At 34.6% G+C, this 18,532-nt stretch overlaps 1 protein-coding gene across 2 annotated transcripts in view; it reads left to right on the plus strand.

The window, feature by feature from the left end:
- Positions 1-4,246: 4,246 nt before the first annotated feature.
- Positions 4,247-18,532, plus strand: part of LOC143223235 (uncharacterized) — a 42,672-nt gene continuing 28,386 nt past the window's right edge. Inside the window, exons 1-4 of one of the 2 annotated variants that reach the window (XM_076450900.1) lie at positions 4,247-4,553; positions 14,299-14,385; positions 15,549-15,712; positions 17,388-17,663. In XM_076450900.1, coding sequence (XP_076307015.1) covers positions 15,610-15,712; positions 17,388-17,663 — 379 coding nt within the window. In that variant the 5' untranslated portion in view covers positions 4,247-4,553; positions 14,299-14,385; positions 15,549-15,609. The remainder of the gene's footprint in view (positions 4,554-14,298; positions 14,386-15,548; positions 15,713-17,387; positions 17,664-18,532) is intronic. The other variant, XM_076450901.1, reaches the window with a different exon arrangement.

Consider the following 18,532-nt stretch of genomic DNA (forward strand, 5'->3'; position numbering starts at 1 on the left):
TAAATTATATTGTTATTACGTCATGCTTAGGGATTATCCTCAGTTTCAACATTTTTATTTATTTTATTAAGAAATCCACTGTGATAATATCGAAACATATTGGATAAAAATTTGGTACATGTTTGATGTGAGGATTGGAGAGGATCCAACGTATTAGACATATTTACAATAGATATTAATCTTTGATATGAAGCACTGTTGGCGTAAAAACTGAACCCATTTGGTTTCTACCAGATCAATCTCCGCAAAACTACGAAAGCAACCAATTGTTACTAATCTGTTGTAGCAAAATCATTTAAATTCTCCTACATTAATGACTTTATGCTGACTGCTTAGTTTAATTATCTCAAATTAATGAATCGATAGAGGACATGCTTTCGAAGATAAGGCTTATGTGTTTTCGTGTGTGCCGTTTCTGGATTTTCTAAGTCTACAAACAACTACTTGAAGATTTGGGCAAATGTACTGACGTCGTTTGACAGAATGTTTAACTAATCACTTTAATTACCTTTTTGGTTATTTGTAATTAGGCATAAAGCTACACAATGGGCTGTCCGTGATCTACCCACCACTGGTATCAAAATCCAATTTCTAGCGTTGTAAGTACACAGACATACTGTTGTGGGCTTAAAATGAGTTAATTTTTGTTTTGTTTTTAAGCACAAAGCTACACAGTGGCCTATCTGCGCTTTGCCCAATATGAGTATCGAAACCCGGTTTCTAGCGTTGTAGTTCCGAAGACAAATCGCTGTGCTACTAAAGTGCTAAATTACCTTGCAAATAAAAGTTTCAAAAATACTCTTTTTTAAAATAGATAATGAAAGTAATTTTACAATTTTTGTGGGCCAGCGATGAATTGGCAGATTTAAACTCTCAAAATACGGGTTTCGAGTCATTTTGTTGCATAGAGTGCAGAAAGTCTGACGTGTAGCTTTACAAAAAAAACAAACACAATTTCAATTTTTTTTATTTGATTAAAGAATTTTACATATCATTAACTACGTCAGGTTTATTCTTCTTAAGCAATGACATTTAACATACAAAAGTAACTTTTTGATACCTTATATACGTATAAAAGGTTTGTCATTAAATGTAGTTCTTTTAAGTTTCACAAAGGTGACGTAGTGAGAAACAAAAATCTGTACTTTTGCGTAGTGTATTGCAAACGTCCTAAACACGCAATGCACAACCCTAGTATTTCTTACTATACGTTAGATCTGTGGGTCACAGGTTAAACAATTAAATAACTGATCGTAGGAACCTCCTTTCCACCCGTTAAGGTAAAAATAAATGAATAAACTAAGATACTGTAGATTAACGTAGAGTAGTTTGGTTTGTTTTGAATTTCCCGTAAAGATACACGAGATCTATCTGCGCTAGCCGTCCCCAAGTTAGCAGTGTAAGAATAAATGGAAGGCAGCTAGTCATCACCACCCACTGCCAACTTTTAGAGTACTCTTTTACCAACGAATAGCGGGATTGACCGTAACATTATAACACCCGATGGCTTAAATGGTGAGCATATTTTGGGGGTGGTGGGGATTCGAACCTGCGATCCTCGGATTACGAGTCGAGTGCCTTAACCACCTGACCATGCCAGGCCGAACTTAGAGTGATGTATCTATTCAGAAAGCAAATTTGCAGGTAATAATATTAAAGACGTGTATGTTTTAATTAGGAAAACCCATTAAACATTAAGTTTAATATAATACGAGTCAATCAAATCATTCTGTGGTGTTTATTGTTATGTGAATCCCATAGGTAACCTAGTCCAGTAAGATTAGGGGAATCTATGACTTTATTGAAAAGCAAAATATTCATAAGAAAAAAATCAACTCATTAGAGTTGTTAGATAATGTTGAGAGTTTGACTTGCGTGAGAGAAAGATGCAAATATTTTTTCTTTTAAATTCTTGGTCCTTAAGGACTTTAGCTGATTAGACATAGTGTACAGAATCATTGGTTAACACACGTTAAACTTGAATGACGACACGAAAGTATATAATGCTTGTTTACAAACCTTCAAACCGACATTACCAACAATTAGATTTCTTTACAGGGATCTATCTCTACTGTAATAGGACTGGAACTGAGTTGAGGTTGCAATACACTAAACTAAAATTCAAAATAACTTTTTAACTACCCCATCAACTTTCGAAATAAGATATCTATATTTTAGTTAAACTGATATAGACCGAGATATATAGACAAAAACACGTAAGTTTTACATAAAAAGCATCGATACCATGCCCTTGTTACGAAGAACAAAGTTATTACAAAATACTCACTTCCAATGCATATTTGATTGTCAAGGACTTAATAAGTGGAGTTTTTGATAACAGACTCACGAGGACACAGTGACTGTTTGATATTGTTGGTACAAAAATATAGCAATTATCAGATGCGTTTAATTATTGGTGGTATAAAGATATATGACACTTGTCAGCTTCGTATAACACTGACGATACGAAAATGTGACACTCGTCAGCTTATCTAATATTGGCGGCACAAAAATGTCACACTCTTCAGATTCATCTAATATTGGCGGCACAAAGATGTGATATTCGTAAGCTTATAGACATAAGCTTTTTAGACAAAAAGTAGGCTTTTACAGCCAACCAAAGTTTATAACTATAAACAAGCTATAAATATTACCAAAATGAAATTATAAAAGGTTAGGATTGACTCTAGGTATACCACAACTTCAATAATTTATCTAAGTTTATGTGTTTATGAGCAATTGTTTCAGTAACTTATTCCTTACTAAATTACTTAATCTATTACTTTTACACAATAAATGTCATTGATATATACAAATATACTAAAACTTGTTATCCCGACTTTCGAATTAGAATAAGCCAGTTATAGCCGTAGAAGACCCAGCATGACCAGGTTGGTTAAGGCGTTCGACTCGTAATCTGAGGGTCGCGGGTTCGAATCCTTGTCGCACCAAACATGCTCATCCTTTCAGCTGTGGGAAAATTATAATGTTACAATCAATCCCATTATTCGTTGGTAAAAGAGTAGCCCGAGAGTTGGCGGTGGGTGGTGATGACTAGCTGCCTTCCCTCTAGCCTTACACTGCTAAATTAGGGGTGACTAGCGCAGATAGCCCTCGAGTAGCTTTGCGCGAAATTCAAAAACAAACAATAGTCGTAGAATATCTGATAATTATAGCAACTCATTTATATTATTTAAATGTGACTTTACACAAACATATGATTATAATATAAAAAAGAGAAAGGTTCATAGTGTTCTTTCAGCTACAAAGAACAAAGCATGTTGCATTTTGTTTTTTAGAGTTAATGCTACGTTCAAATGCCAAATCTTCATTTCTAGATTTTGGTTATCTTTTCAAAACAGACAACCAGTAGCAAGGATATCCAACTAATTACTTAGGGCAGAGTGGTTATAGATGCATTTTGTAGTTAGTTTACTTCTTACTTATAATTCAGACTTATTAAGGCAACTTATTAAGATGTGTCGTTGTTGGTTTTGAATTAAGCACAAAGCAACACAATGGGCTATCTGTGCTCTGCCCGCCACGGGTATCGAAACCCGATTTTTAGCGTTGTAAGTCCGCAGACATACTACTGAGCCAGTGGAGGGCTAAGATGTGTCACTTTATCAGAATACAAATGGATGTAAGAGCAAATATTAAAATAAATAGCACAAACATTATGCAAGATATGTCATATGACAGAAATGTAATTGAACTATATTAAAACATAATGATAATCCTAAAACAATTTTAATTGGGAAACCCTTTATTCTAAAATATTATATGATAACAGAAGACACACTTCACGTACGACTATCAAACATGATTGTCAAGTAGGGTGTCAAGTCGATTAATGGCAGTTCTTGGTTATTGTTTACCTTTTAATATTTTCTGTTGAAAGTAAAGTGTACAGCGAAAATTATTTATCTTATTTACTCTTTAGAAAGTTCGTTTTAATAACTCACTTCAAAGTTTTAAAACTGTATAAAACAGTAATTTCACGGCTGATCTATCGAAATGGTAATTAGAACTCGATTTTTGTAAACAATCATATTTAATCTGGCAAAAAAGTAACTACTTAGCAAAGACGGTTTAGTTTATCTATTGATTTTGGATCACTTTATATTGATATATCGTGTCCAAAGGTTAGTTGTTCTAAACACTGCTTGAATTTTATTGTTATCTAATCACGTGTACGTATATAAGTATAAAACCCTATACTACATTGTAGTCAGTTTCACTTTTCTCTAAGTTTAATACATGCAACTACGTTTACCCTAACACCAAGAAGGTTTAATATATATTCGATAATTAGCTTCGTAAGGTACAGACAATGCAGCAGTTTTTATTATGGATCCTTTCAAAGTTTTCAGCTAATCAAATCACTATGTTCTAGGTAATCGATAGCTGTTGCAATGGCAGTAAGTTTTGGATAGAAGTGATTTAATCCCTCATGGTTTCCAAAGTTTCTAACTGTGGTGATTAAATTGTGAGGACGAACAACGAGTGAAAACAGCTGACCAGGGCGAAGAAAAATGTAGGAGTGTTACTAGGTAAGAAGTACTTAAGAAAACAAAACTAGATGTTCAAAATTGGACAGTAAAATACCAGAAGCGTTTTTCTTAACAGTTTAGTAAATTTAGTAGTTTTCTAATTTTCGTTTTGGTTTCACTCAGATTTTAAGTCACGATATAAAATGTTTTTAAAATGTTTAACTGTCAAAGATGACTTAAACATACATTAAAAAAAAACACGTGAAACTAGTTTAATTTATTAACTGGTGATTAGCATTTCAAGTATATGGACCCCTAATAACTCATTAGCAAGTTTGCAAATTTACGACGCTAAAATTATGGTATCGTTACCCGTGAATGTTTGTTCTTTTAATTTCGCGCAAAGCTACTCGAGGGCTAGCTGTCCGTAATTTAGCAGTGTAAGACTTGAGGGAAGACAGCTAGTCATCACCATCCACCGCCAACTCTTGGGCTACTCTTTTACCAACTAATAGTGGGATTGACCATCACATTATAACGCCCCCACGGCTGAAAGGGCGAGCATGTTTAGTGCCACGGGGATTCGAATTCGCGGTCCTCAGATTACGAGTCGAACGCTTAGCCCACCTGGCCATGCTGGGCCACCTGTGAAAGACAGAGCACAGATAACTTTTTAAGAACTTCATGCATAACAACGACCAAACTAGATCAATTTACTTAAACAAAAACTAAAAGAACTGGAAGGTACAATGTGTTCGATGTCTACATTTTTCAGATAAAAAAACAACAACTCTGCTTTGTTTAGGCACCAGTAATTAGAACAAATATCTTACAATTTATTCTTATCCTGAATTTTCTGGTAAAAATATTTGAACTTTTTATTATAGTAAGTGGTCTCAAAATTATTTTTCTGCACCTGTTTACAAGTGTTGAAACTTTTGTTAGTTTACAAATTTAAACATTGCATGTTTATGTGTACATATTCGGTACTACGATACGTGTAATACTGAGGATTCTTAAAATCACATTTTCTAAGTTATGTAAGAATATGTTCATCTCTAGGCTGAAAAAAAACTGTAAAATCACAATGGGATCAATAAAAGTGAAACACAGTTTTTAAAGTTTTGTGAGAAGACAAGAATATCAGAAGTACAAAATGTTGGCTTGTTTTGAACCTGAAACTACTGTTAAGATTGTACTTGAATGATGAACTCGCGAATTTCCTCAATGTTCATTCACTCCAGTCTTTTTATTCATTAATCTTACTATAGTTTAGAGAAGTTTGTTTATTTGACCTTTAATTCCTCTAAACTTTGTATTTAAACCCATCAAAAATGGTTTCATCGCCAGCTGAAATTCGGGATGTGTGAAAATGAGTTGTTTTTTTTTAATGCATACTTTCAAAGCTCCAGTGAATGTTAAATATAGATCAGTTAGTGGGAGAGCAACTACTAGGGATATTGATGGTATTATATAGGACATAAAACTAAACATACAGTCTATGTACTTTAATTTACTACTAGTATGTTTAAATCAAAAACAGGAAGACTATTTATATTCATAACTGGTAAAACATTAATTCCACCTTTGAATTTCCTTTTTCAAATCCCGTTAATTTAAGAGGGTTTTTTTTCACACGTTTTTTATACATGCTTTCAAGATAGACACTAATATCGAATGAAGTGTTCATAAGTCACATGATATTTAAATAATTAATTCCAGTGGACATGAATAATTTTATTCTTATGTACAGGGTGTTCGGAAAGTCACTGTGCAATTTCGTAATCATATTTTATTCAGTCAATTTCAAGCCAGCAACTGATAGCGGTGTTTAGAATCAAAATAAGAAGGTTGTAGGCATGTATTGATGCCAACGGGGGTCACTTTCAACATTGTTTATAATTGTCATTCATATTTACCCCCTGTATTCTATATTGAAACATGTCTGTTAATAAATATATAAGTACACAGTGACTTTCCGAGCACCTTGTATTTTCAATCTTTGTAATAAAACTGGTGTATTACAGAAACTGGTATATTACAGAAAAAAACAGCTTTCATAAACCTATCGCCGTGCGTCGCACGGGTACATTTTGTGTGATAGTAAAATATCTTAACCCATTTTAAGTTGCTGAATACGCTGGAAATGTATAGCCATCACTTGACAGCATATAATGAAAGATTATCCTTGTTAAAAAGTTATCAAAATTATAGATTTGAGAATTTCTATATAAATAACTCATCTATGACACGAGAAGTGTGTGTATAACACTGGAAATTTGTGACACTGAGAAGTAGGTACAACTCGAGCCATCTGTGTTAGTAAGAAATAGGTATAACTAGACATGTGTGACACAGAGAAGTGTGTATGTAATACTAGACATTTGTGTCAGTAAGAGGTAGTTATAACTCTATATGTTTGTGACACTAAGAAGTAGGAGTATTTTTAGACATTTGTCACCGTAAGAGGCACAGTTACGACATAAAGTGTTCGTACCACTGCGTCGTGAGTAGGTTTTTTACTTGTAACTTAAAATGTATCACGATTAGAATAATGAAAGTATAGTATATTATAATTATTATATTAACACGCATTACATAATTTTTTATGTAAATTGAACGACAAATAAACTGTTTATAAACAAATAACCAAACATAGGAGAGGCAGAAAGTGTTCGTGCGTCTACTTTAATGGTCAGTTGTGTACCTTTCAGGTGAATTACTTGGTGCAATCTCTCCTCATAGCCCTCCCTGATCGTTTGACAGTACTCGACTGGTATTTTCTTTCATTCTTCTTTACAGAAAACCTCCAACTCTTGCAAGTTTGTCGGATGACGCTGATGAACCCTGGTCTTCAACTCATGCCAAACGTTTTCAATTGGGTTGAGATCGGTTGACTGTGATGGCCACTTCCAGAATGCCTATATGGTTTCTCTGCAACCAGGATTGCACATATTTCGATGTGTGTTTAGGGTCATTGTCGTGCTGGAAGATCCAGCGACGCCCAAGCCGCAAGTTCCGAGCATCATTCTTGACATAAGTGCCTAATATATCAACGTACTCTTCTTTTTTCATGATTCTGTTGACGCGGTGAAGGCTGCCTATACCAGAAGAACTGAAGGAACCTCATAGCATGATCAAGCCACCTCCGTGTTTAACTGTAGGTACGGTGTTCTTTGGAAGATTTCAAACATTATTGTGGCCGAAAAGCTCGATTTTAGTCTCGTCTGACCAAAAAATACTCTTCCAATAGTTAAAGGGCTTATCTACATGCTTTCTTGCATACATCAGTCGTGCTTCTAAATGAACAGGCTTTAAATGTGGAGTTATACGAGGACGGCATGCTTTGAACCCAGAAGAGCGTAACATGTTCGTAACTGTAGAGGTGCTTACTTCAACCCCAGTTTTCCTTACCAGCTTCTGTATGTCATTACTTGTTAAACGAGGGTTTCTGCTAGCTTTTCTGAGAACATTCCTCTTGGTTCTCTCTGGAATTTTGGCGGAGCGTCCAAACCGAGGGAGGTTAGCATTTGATCCTGTAAACTTGGAAAATAAACTCTGAACAGTAGATTTCAGCACATTGAGTTGCGTAGCAATACCGGAAAGAAACACACGAGACTTGTATTTTACAATAATTCGGTTTTTTTTAAATCACTGGACAGTTGTTTCGTGTTCGACATGATGACCAAGCAGAGAATGACAGAGACGGCGTTAAATTGCCGGAAGTACATTTTTTGCTGGCTAAATTCCAATAATTATGAACCGAGTGTCTAGTTCTGTAATGGTATAATGTAGTTTATTGGCCAAACTAAACAGAATTTTTACGGGAATATCAGTTTTCTTCACACGTTCTGAAATGTACGAACACTTTCTGCTCCTCCTATTTTTGGTTATTTGTTTATAAACAGTTTATTTGTCGTTTAATTTACATAAAAATTTATGTAGATGTGTATTAGTATAATATTTATAATATATTATGCATCTATTAGCCTAATCATGATACTTTTTTATGTTATAAGCAAAAAAACTACTCGGGACGCAGAGGTACGAACACTTTCTGTCGTAACTGTAGGTATAACTCAGGATCTCTAGATATCCGTGACTTGGAATATTATGTAAATACTAGAAATTCATGACTAGGAAAGAAAGGTATAATTCTAAGTATCTATGACACAGAGAATGCGGTATAACACTAGACATCCCACACTCGTGAAGTAGGTGTAGTTATGGATATATATAACATCGCTTTCATACCTTTTCAGTCTGTGACACGAGAAGTTGGATAAGATACTAAAATGGTTTTTTAAAGAACAAGTAAAGTTGGAGTTATGTCAAACAGGAAATATTTATTCAACAATTGACTCAGCAAACCAATTTGTGTTTTAATTAATTTATTAATGATTTTTCGCACTAAATAATACATTTTCGGCTGGTTGGACAAATTAAGAGGACAAATAACCCATGAGCTTCTACTCCTAAAAATAACAACAGAAGTTAAATTTCCACAAATCAGAAGGTAATGTGGCCTTTATTAATCTAGTCTTCGTACACAGCTTCTGTTAGCCATCTTCTGTGAACATAATTGTTTGTTTGTTTTGAATTTCGCACAAAACTACTCGAGGGCTATCTGTGCTAGATGTCCCTAATTTAGCAGTGTAAGACTAGAGGGAAGGCAGCTAGTCATCACCACCCACCGCCAACTCTTGGGCTACTCTTTTACCAACGAATAGTGGGATTGACTGTCACATTATAACGCCCCCACGGCTGAAAGGCGAGCATGTTTGGCGTGAACATAATATATATATTTCTATAAAACATACTAGCTTTTTATCGTTGTACACAGGGTTTTCTCACGTAAGGAAAGAGATGAAAATTAGTGAGAGAAATAACTAGTTAAATTCTTTAGGATTTTGTCCAGCATTAAAAGAAAGGGATGGAACTCTTAAATGAAAGCTAGTATTCTTAAAGCTAATATTGTTTTTTTTCACTGAATGATAAAAATTCAAAAACAATTTTTTTGTTTTTAAACAATTATGCAAACGTACTATTACACAAAGAGTTGAAAATCAGAATTTAACATGTTGTCTCTTGTAGTTTTAACGTATACAGTAAACCTTTTCTGGCTACGTAATCAGTGACGTACTGTTCGGAGCAAGTACAAAAAAGTATGAAAACATAAAGATATTTTAAAGGAGAAAGCTAAACCCAAAATAAACTCCTCGATGAATAACTCATGCCTGTTTGTCGATACGAGTGTTAACTACACATCATAAACATGTTTTAATACGTTGTTGTCGAAGGAAGTTAGGCTGAGAGTCGAAGTCAATAAGACTAAGGAATATTTTACACAATATTGACATTAATTGAATTATGTTTCAGAAGGCTGATTTAAAAAAAGAACATATCTTAATGTTGGATATAAGCACTGCGTAAAAGCAATATCACCTCTTATGTATGGAGAATGTTTCTTTATTTTCGGTTGTGTTGCTATTGTCAAGTATATAATCATTTGTCACGTGGTTTATTCAGTACCGGTACTAGTGACAATTATAAAGAGAATAATATAACTCAAAATGTTTTTTGTTAAGTACATTTGTAAAGGAGTTTCTTTACAGATAAAATATAATAATATGTGTCTGTGGTCATGGTATACAATATCAAACAATATCTATAATATTAATAGATTAGCATTATCAGTTATTCTTTAACGAAAGGTCAACATTAGTTATTTATTTTGCTCTCACATATGTGTGTTTTTTGGGGATTAATTAAGAAAGTCAAATTCATGAGGTGTAATAACATGCAATATGACACAGCGTTTGTGACATGAACAATATTTACAAATTTTAATAAACCGTTATATTTCATTAAACCTTGGAACCTTCCTCTCAAGTTTCTCATGTTTGTAAGTATATGTCCTTTTTTAAGGTTTGATGGATTTTGATATTTCTGAACCTACTTAATTTTGCAACGTTATTTTTGCTATGACCTACGTTCAAACTTCGAAATGCTCTTACGAATACACTTCTCTAAAATGTGTTACAAGACCTAATAAACCTGATCCTTTTGGAACTTGATACGTTATATTTACTGTACCCACATTCAAACCTCGAAATGGCCTTACGAATACGTTCCTTTAAAAAGCGTTATAGGACCTAATAAACCTGACCATTTTGAGACGTTATGTTTTATATGGTAATTTCTTCAAATTATGGCATGCTCTTATGGATTTACCTCTTTCACTCCGTCTCGGCATGGCCGGCTGGTTAAGGAGTTCGACTCCCAATCTGAGGGTCGCGGACTCGAGTCCCCGTAACACCAAACATTCTCTCCCTTTGAGCCGTGGGGGCGTTATATATTTACGATCAATTCCAATATTCGTTGCTAAAAAAAATAACTAGGAGTAGGCGGCAGATAGTGATGACTAGCTGCCTTCCCTCTAGTCTTACACTACTAAATTAGAGAAGGCTAGTGCAGATAGCCCTTGTGTACCTTTGCGCAAAATGCAAAACAAACAAATATCTTTCAAAGTTTTTTTAACAACTGGTTATACGCACGTGACTTTTCTCAAATGTTTCGTGTACGCGATTTCTTTTTGGAAAATTTCAAATGGCACTTTGAGCTTGTTCTTACAATACTCTAATGAGTGCTCGAGGTTGTTGGTATCTTCAAAGTGAGCTACACTTTGTGCAACGTACTGGCTAAACATTCAAGTCAGAGACTTTAAGGATCTGGTATAACTATCCACAGTTTATATCTGTTGAAGAGAGTAAGGCAGTCAGCAGCAGCCACTTTGAACAAAACAGCGGAATTGACTGTTCACAGTTCTAACGTCTATACAGTTGTAAGTGGAGAAAGAAAATACCAACTTTTCGCCGTTAACACTTGATACACGTGCTAGATTTAAATGACTTTTTAAGGAAGAATAACTTCATAATAAGATTCAATGGTTTCTTTTTATATCGCTACGTGAAAACTGATTGTAGTTTGTACTTAGACCAAAGACAGAAGACTCGACTACAATGATCGAATGTCAATGACACAATAGCTTTAAGGTTTAGGTTAACTCAAAACCATGTCTCCTAACGAAGGAATGTTGGTACATCATATTGAAAGGTTAAAACACAAAATACATATGTTTAAGTTGTTTTATAAAGTATACATGCATAAAGTGTTTTCTTAATAAAAATGTGTCTAATTGATTTGGCTTCCAGTATAAAAAGAAACGAAATTATATAAATGGCTAGAAAGTGCTTTCAGTAATATGTTTGTTTATAGTTAAGTATAAAGTTACACAATGGGCTAGCTGTGTTCTGTTCATCACGGGTATCGAAACCCGGTTTTAGCGTTTTAACTGCAGACATATTGCTGTGCCACTGAGGGAGCTTCAGTAAAGTGAAAATAAGTATTGCTCAAGAAATCTTTATTCTTCTATTACGAAATAAAAAACTCTTTTGGTAAAAATATGCGATATGAACCATTTCGTACACAGCAAGTAAAAATTAACAGTTTTCCCCAACGTGGCTTAAAGCCAAGTCCGAAGGCATAAACAGTATAAATCGAGCTTCGATACTTGTTGTGGGCAGAGTTTAGATAACCCTGTGTACATTTTTGTGCTTAGTAAAAAACAAAAATAAAGCTACTCCAAGACATACTGTGTATATCTGTGGCATATTCTATGTATGCTCACAAAATTATGGTGAAACATAATGTATGTTATAAACTTTTGTTTTTCAAATACGTACACAAATATCACCACAAAACATAACACGTGTTTAGACAAATCTTTACGAATAAATACATCACCTGTTCGCTAGAAGAATACCACATTATTTACTATGTAGACTATTGTAAACATGTGTACAAAAGTCAACGTGGTCCACCTCTCTTTATCTCTTTAATAGATAATCAAGTTATCTATTACTCTCTTTTTGGAGATTTGTTTATCGAATGACATCGAAAACTGTGACAATTATTGTTACTGTAAACCACGAAGTTAATTTTAACTATGATTAAAATAAGTGATGACGAAGCAGTACAGAGATAAAGATGACCCTTGATACTTACTTCCTAACTATTCAAACCATTACCTGTACAGTAAGTTGGCTTTAGATTGTAGTATATATCAGCTAAAGTAGATTATAATTGCTATCCGATTAAAGCCACATGACTTAGACTGAAGTAGGTCAAGTGGTTGTATAATATCGTTCAAATCAATACTCTTGAGAAAGTTAATCATTATTCTTTGTTTTACTTTTTACATGTCTTTTATAAACGTTATCAATGACAGAAGAGCTTTAGACTCGTACCACAACTTGTAACACTTTAAACTCGTACCACAACTTGTAACACTTTAGACTCGTACCACAACTTGTAACACTTTAGACTCGTACCACAACTGTAACACTTTAGACTCGTACAACAACTTGTAACACTTAAGACTCGTACCACAACTGTAACCACAAGAAGCAAAAAAGGCACGCGCCCCATACATTTTCCGTTGATCTACGTACACTATTATTATCAACGATGTTACATTAAAAAAATTTTTGCCTCCCTCCCCACACTTCATTATCATCAAAGTTAGGCCCCGATGGCTGGTAATACTTTTATCACTAGTTGCTGCATATTCCGCCTTTGCGAAGGCTAGGTTAAGTTGATAAAACACCTTCGCCATATTATTTTTCATGTTTCTTGTTTTTTGTATATTCCTTTTACAAGATCGAAAAGAAGATACTTTGCCAGACGCACATAAAATGCTATGTGAAAAATAAAAAAAATAACAGGGGATGATAAGGATAGAGGAGGAATTGCCAAGGAGGGTCCTAGTGATCTCCGTCCCTCTACTGACATTTTGATGTTAAGTAGACTTCCATAGATGTTTGATTCAAGCTTCCTCTGCTGTTAATTGAAAGTTTGGCCTTTGCATGCTGATTGCAGACAATGTCACAACTCTCACTTTGCAGCTGACACAATACAATTATTGTTGTATATTAATCTAATCACATAGAAAATGACCAATGCGAGTCACACCAGTCCACGGGATGTGCCATCAATCAATAGGATCCCAATATCGAGGTGCTTTGCAAGAAAGAAACTGGCGTCGAACGTTTTTATAGGTGATGTGAGACTCGGTTAGTGTGAAACCTCTTTTCCAAAGTTTTTACTTTTATACAGAGTACACTTTAAAGATATAAATGTTGTTTGGTCACCTTTTGATGCATTTCAGTCACTGCGAATTTGACATTTTGTAGCACGTTTTGCAAAATAATAATAATTGTTATTTCATATCTATCATTCAACAGCACTTTCTGTAAACTTGAATGTTTCCCAGATGTTACACCCGAAAGTACTATTGAATGATCACACTGAGGGTAGTCACTACTGACTCACAATAGATCACTTAACTTAACACTGCGACTATTTCATGTACCAGTGGCCCGGCATGGCCAAGTGTGTTAAGGCGTTCGACTCGTAATTCGAAGGTCGCGGGTTCGAATCGCAGTCGCACCAAACATGCTCGCCCTTTCAGCTGTAGGGGCGTTATAATGTGACGGTCAATCACAATATTCGTTGGCAAAAGAGGAGTCCAAGAGCTGATGGTGACTAGCTGCCTTCTCTCTAGTCTTACACTTCTAAATTAGGACGGCTAACGCAGATAGCCCTCGAGTAACTTTGCGCGAAATTCAAAACAAACAAACAAACAATCATGTACCAGTTTCTAATAATATGAATAGTATATATTAGCAGCTCTTTTAACTCCATTTAATAAACAAATATTGACATTATTTTCTTATTCGACCAGTTAATGTGCCATTCGAGTGCTCTTGCAAAACAATGTTTCGAGCGAGCTATGTTGAATATCCAAGGGGCGCCTGAATGTTCTTGACAGGTTAGTCTAATTTACATACACTTTAATTCCGTCAAGAAGTTTTAGTACAAGTTTATTTACATTTTATATTTGTAATCTAATTCTAAATAAATAAAAAAATCGAAATCACTGAGCTCAAATGATGCAAACATGTTACTAAGAGCTTTTATATAAAAAGAATTTAATTATAAAACAATATATATTGAAAAAGGTTTTAACATTTTTTATTAATTAATAATTTTCAAGGTAAAAACTCTCTTTAGATAGAGTTTACAGAATTGTGTTCTGAAACCATGCTATTTGTTGATTTTGAGCTAGAAATATCGAAAAATACTTTTTACGAGTGTTTGTGTGTATTTTCTTATAGCAAAACTACATCGAACTATCTGCTGAGCTCACCGAAGGAAATCAAACCCCGTGATTGTAGCGTTGTAAATCCGTAAACATTCCGTTGTACTAGCAGGGGGGGCACTTTTTATGCATTGCGTCTTTTTAATGCTGTTTAACTACTCCTTAAATTCATAACTGTAAATAGATATAATAATATTTCTGTAAAGTAGTATTTAGAAGGTTAATAAAAATTATCATTTTAAAAATGGAGAGTGGGAATCATTAGAAAAGAATAGAAAAAGTTGAATCAAAATTCTATGATTATATTTTTAATCCTACAAATATGACCTCTAAAAAACTAAACAAACGAGACTCGAAATAATGTCTGCAATATTTTCTCAGATTACAAATCCCTATTTTGACTCCATGTCTATAGTAATCATCAATTTTGGTGAAGTAAAAATAGGTGATGTTGTTATTATTATAAATATAGTTTGCTCAGCCACAAATACGACATACTGATATGCTACTCTTGAGCATAAATGTGTGTTTTCTTATACCAAAGCCCCATCGGGCTATCTGCTGAGCCCACCGAGGGGAATCGAACCCCTGATTGTAGCATTGTAAATCCTTAGGCTTACCGCTGTACTAGCGGGGGGGGGGCAAGCATAAATCAAGAGAGAAACAGTCGACTATTTGCAATCTAGACACAAAGTTTCTCAGAGTTACTGTTCAGTATGGGCAACAATAGTAAACTGAGATGTTTGGGCAACCGTCTGGCTCTGTTATTTGCTATTTAACAGTATAATGAAATATTTCCTTAAAACATAACGTCTGTATGTTGTTTTTACCAGAGAAAAATTACCTGGAAGATTAATCGAGTCGTCTGAGAGATCTTTGGAGGAGGGGACAAAGATGACCAACATCAATCATCAAGCAGTAGTCATCTTCTTAGTAGCCTTTTCTTTTATTTTATCTCTGATTAAAAGTGAAGATGAATTTTGTGAAAAGTATGGATGTGAGTATGATAACGTAATAAATGTTTTTATTTTGACAGTTTTGTTCTGATTCATAAACGTGCTCATAATTGGTTAGGGTTAATCAGAAAATAGTGTGCTCAAAATTATATATGTATTCATTGGATGAATAGTTATGATGAATAAAAAAGTAACTCGTTTAAGAAAAGTTGTTTGTTCAGGTTTCACGTTACACAATTTGGAAAGAATCTATTCGCTACAGTAGGTGATATTTGTCATCCAAAGGAAATAAGCAAAGAAGAGTCATAGGAAAAAATTACTTTAATATCTATAAAATTACTAGTATAAATTGCCAACAGAGATGTCTGAATGTTTCACTAGCTTTTGTTATTCACATAAAAGAATCTGTTTAAGGTATCTGAAATACAACTGACAGCCTTCGTTCCAGAGTGACAGTAATCGATCAACTTTGCATCCAATACCGTATAGTCATTCACTATTTACGATATGGTGTCAGTATAAAATATCCAATGATATATAAAAAACGTGCATTAAAGTATTTTTAAAAGTAAATATGCCTAAATCAGTTTGTGACTGCCAAAGCTTATTAAAAATCTCTCTAACTTGCGCTATAAGTATGTGTAGAAAGAGATAAAAATAGGTTTGGTTAATTTTGAGTTTCGCGCAAAGCTACACGAGGGTTATCTGCGCCAGCCGTACCTAATTCAGCAGTGTAAGATTAGAAGGAAGTCAGCTAGTCATCACCACCCACCGCTAACTCTTGGGCTACTCTTTTACCAACAAGTAGTGGGATTGATCGTACATCATAACGCCCCCACGGCTGAAAGTACGAGCATGTTTGATGTGACAAGGATTCAAACCCATGAGCCCCGGATTATGAGTTGCGTGCCTTAACCACCTGACCATGCCGAGCCTGATAAAGATAGGTTAACTTTTAACATGTTATCCATTTTTTTCTGTACCTTCGTTTTAATCTATCTGTTCTTTGTGAATTAGTTGTTTCCTGCTGTCGAAAATTTGATGTAAGGTTTGATAAGAAAAAAAACACTAAAATTCTGTTCAAAACTTTAATCTACCCACACTGGCACAGCAGTATGTCTTTGGATACCTGTGGTTGGCAGATTATAGATAGCCCATTACGTAGCAGGTTCGAATCCCCGTAACACCAAACATGCCAGCACTTTCAGCCGTGGGAGCGTTATAAAGTGATGGTCAATCCCACTATTCTTTGGTAAAAGAATAATCCAAGAGTTGGCGGTGGGTAGTGATGATTAGCTGCCTTCTCTCTAGTCTTACACTGCTAAATTAGGACAGCTAACGCAGATAGCCCCCGTGTGGTTTTGCGCGAAATTCAAAAACAAACAAACAAACGTAGCTTTGTGTCTAATTATAAATAAACATGAAACTTTGTAGAAAACGAAAGGCGGAAGACTTTCGAAACGTCGTCCTGTACACTTGTGTCTTCACAACAGGCAGTTGCCGTCCATTATATACAAAGTTTCATCATGAATACTCTGCCTAAACAATCTATCAAATAATATAAACAAAGTTTACTTTCAACGTTCTTTCATTCAGTTCAATAATTGTTTTAAAGAAACTTTCCTAAATAGTTAGTTTTGATATTTACACTATCGTGGGTTTCGAGTGTTAAAAGCAAAAATAAATAAAAACGATTTTTTTTCTTTCTTGTTTTAGGTATAACGAAGGATAAAGACGTCCACGTGGGGTCTATCCTCTCCGTCAATTGTTCTATCAGTGAGAACTATATTCAAAACTGGACATCAACTAATATCAGTTTTGCATTCAAAGATTCACTTTTGCCTTCAACTCTTGTCCATATTATAAATTCCTTCACAGCACAGTTTGAAATTTCTCACGCTACTCTTGAAAACTCCGGGAAATATTTTTGTTTCGTGTCTTCCGATGATGTAGAAAGATATAACATTGGTGTCACTACAATGACAGTGGGATGTAAGTTTCATCTTATATTTACCATTTTATATATGTAGCTGTGTTAGCTCGTTTGTATATCGATATATAATTACAAATAAAAGATGATTATAGTTGAATTTTATTGAAAAAAAAGGCTTAATCTGAATGAAGTAATACAAACTGTTTAACTCTTTAAAAATATTTGTTGTTTACTGAAAGTTTGTCAAAGCAGAATAATTGTATATTTTTCGATTATTACTAAAACTGTAAATTTCGGAGGAAAAAGAAGACGCAGCCTCGTTTATTCTCATATCAGCCGCATGATAAGTTAGACCAGTTTTAAGATATTTTATTTCTTGTTAGTAACTCTACATAAGTGGTACTCAAAGAACAAAACCGGGTCCCTTGTAGTGGTAATGACCTGTCATTTATCTGTACGATGTTTGAGTTGCTATTTATAAAGATAAATTAGGACCATTAACGTTTCTTATCCTTCAAATTCGTGTATATGAAGGTTAACTGAAGTGGGTAAAAGACAACTCCAACACCGTGCATGTAAGCTTTGTGGAATAATTTGTTTAAAATTATAGACTTAGTTAGGTTTCTTTGTGCAGTAGGTTGTTTTCTCAGTATAAAGCCACGCAATGGGGCTACATCTACACCCTTTCTACCGCGAAGAATCGAACCCTGAATGTTAGCGTTGTAATTCCTTAAACATACCGCTGACCAACGGAGGGTGTGTGTATTTTCTTATAGCAAAGCCACATCGGGCTAGCTGCTGAGCCCACCGAGGGGAATCGAACTCCCTGTTTTAGCGTTGTAAATCCAACTTGTGAATCCAACTTGAGGAACTTGTGCAATTTGACGTGCTAATGAAAACACTGTTATTCCGTTCAAATCAAAGAAAA

The sequence above is a fragment of the Tachypleus tridentatus genome, chromosome 8 (assembly GCF_004210375.1).
Source record: "Tachypleus tridentatus isolate NWPU-2018 chromosome 8, ASM421037v1, whole genome shotgun sequence".
Classification (NCBI taxonomy): Eukaryota; Metazoa; Arthropoda; class Merostomata; order Xiphosura; family Limulidae; genus Tachypleus; species Tachypleus tridentatus.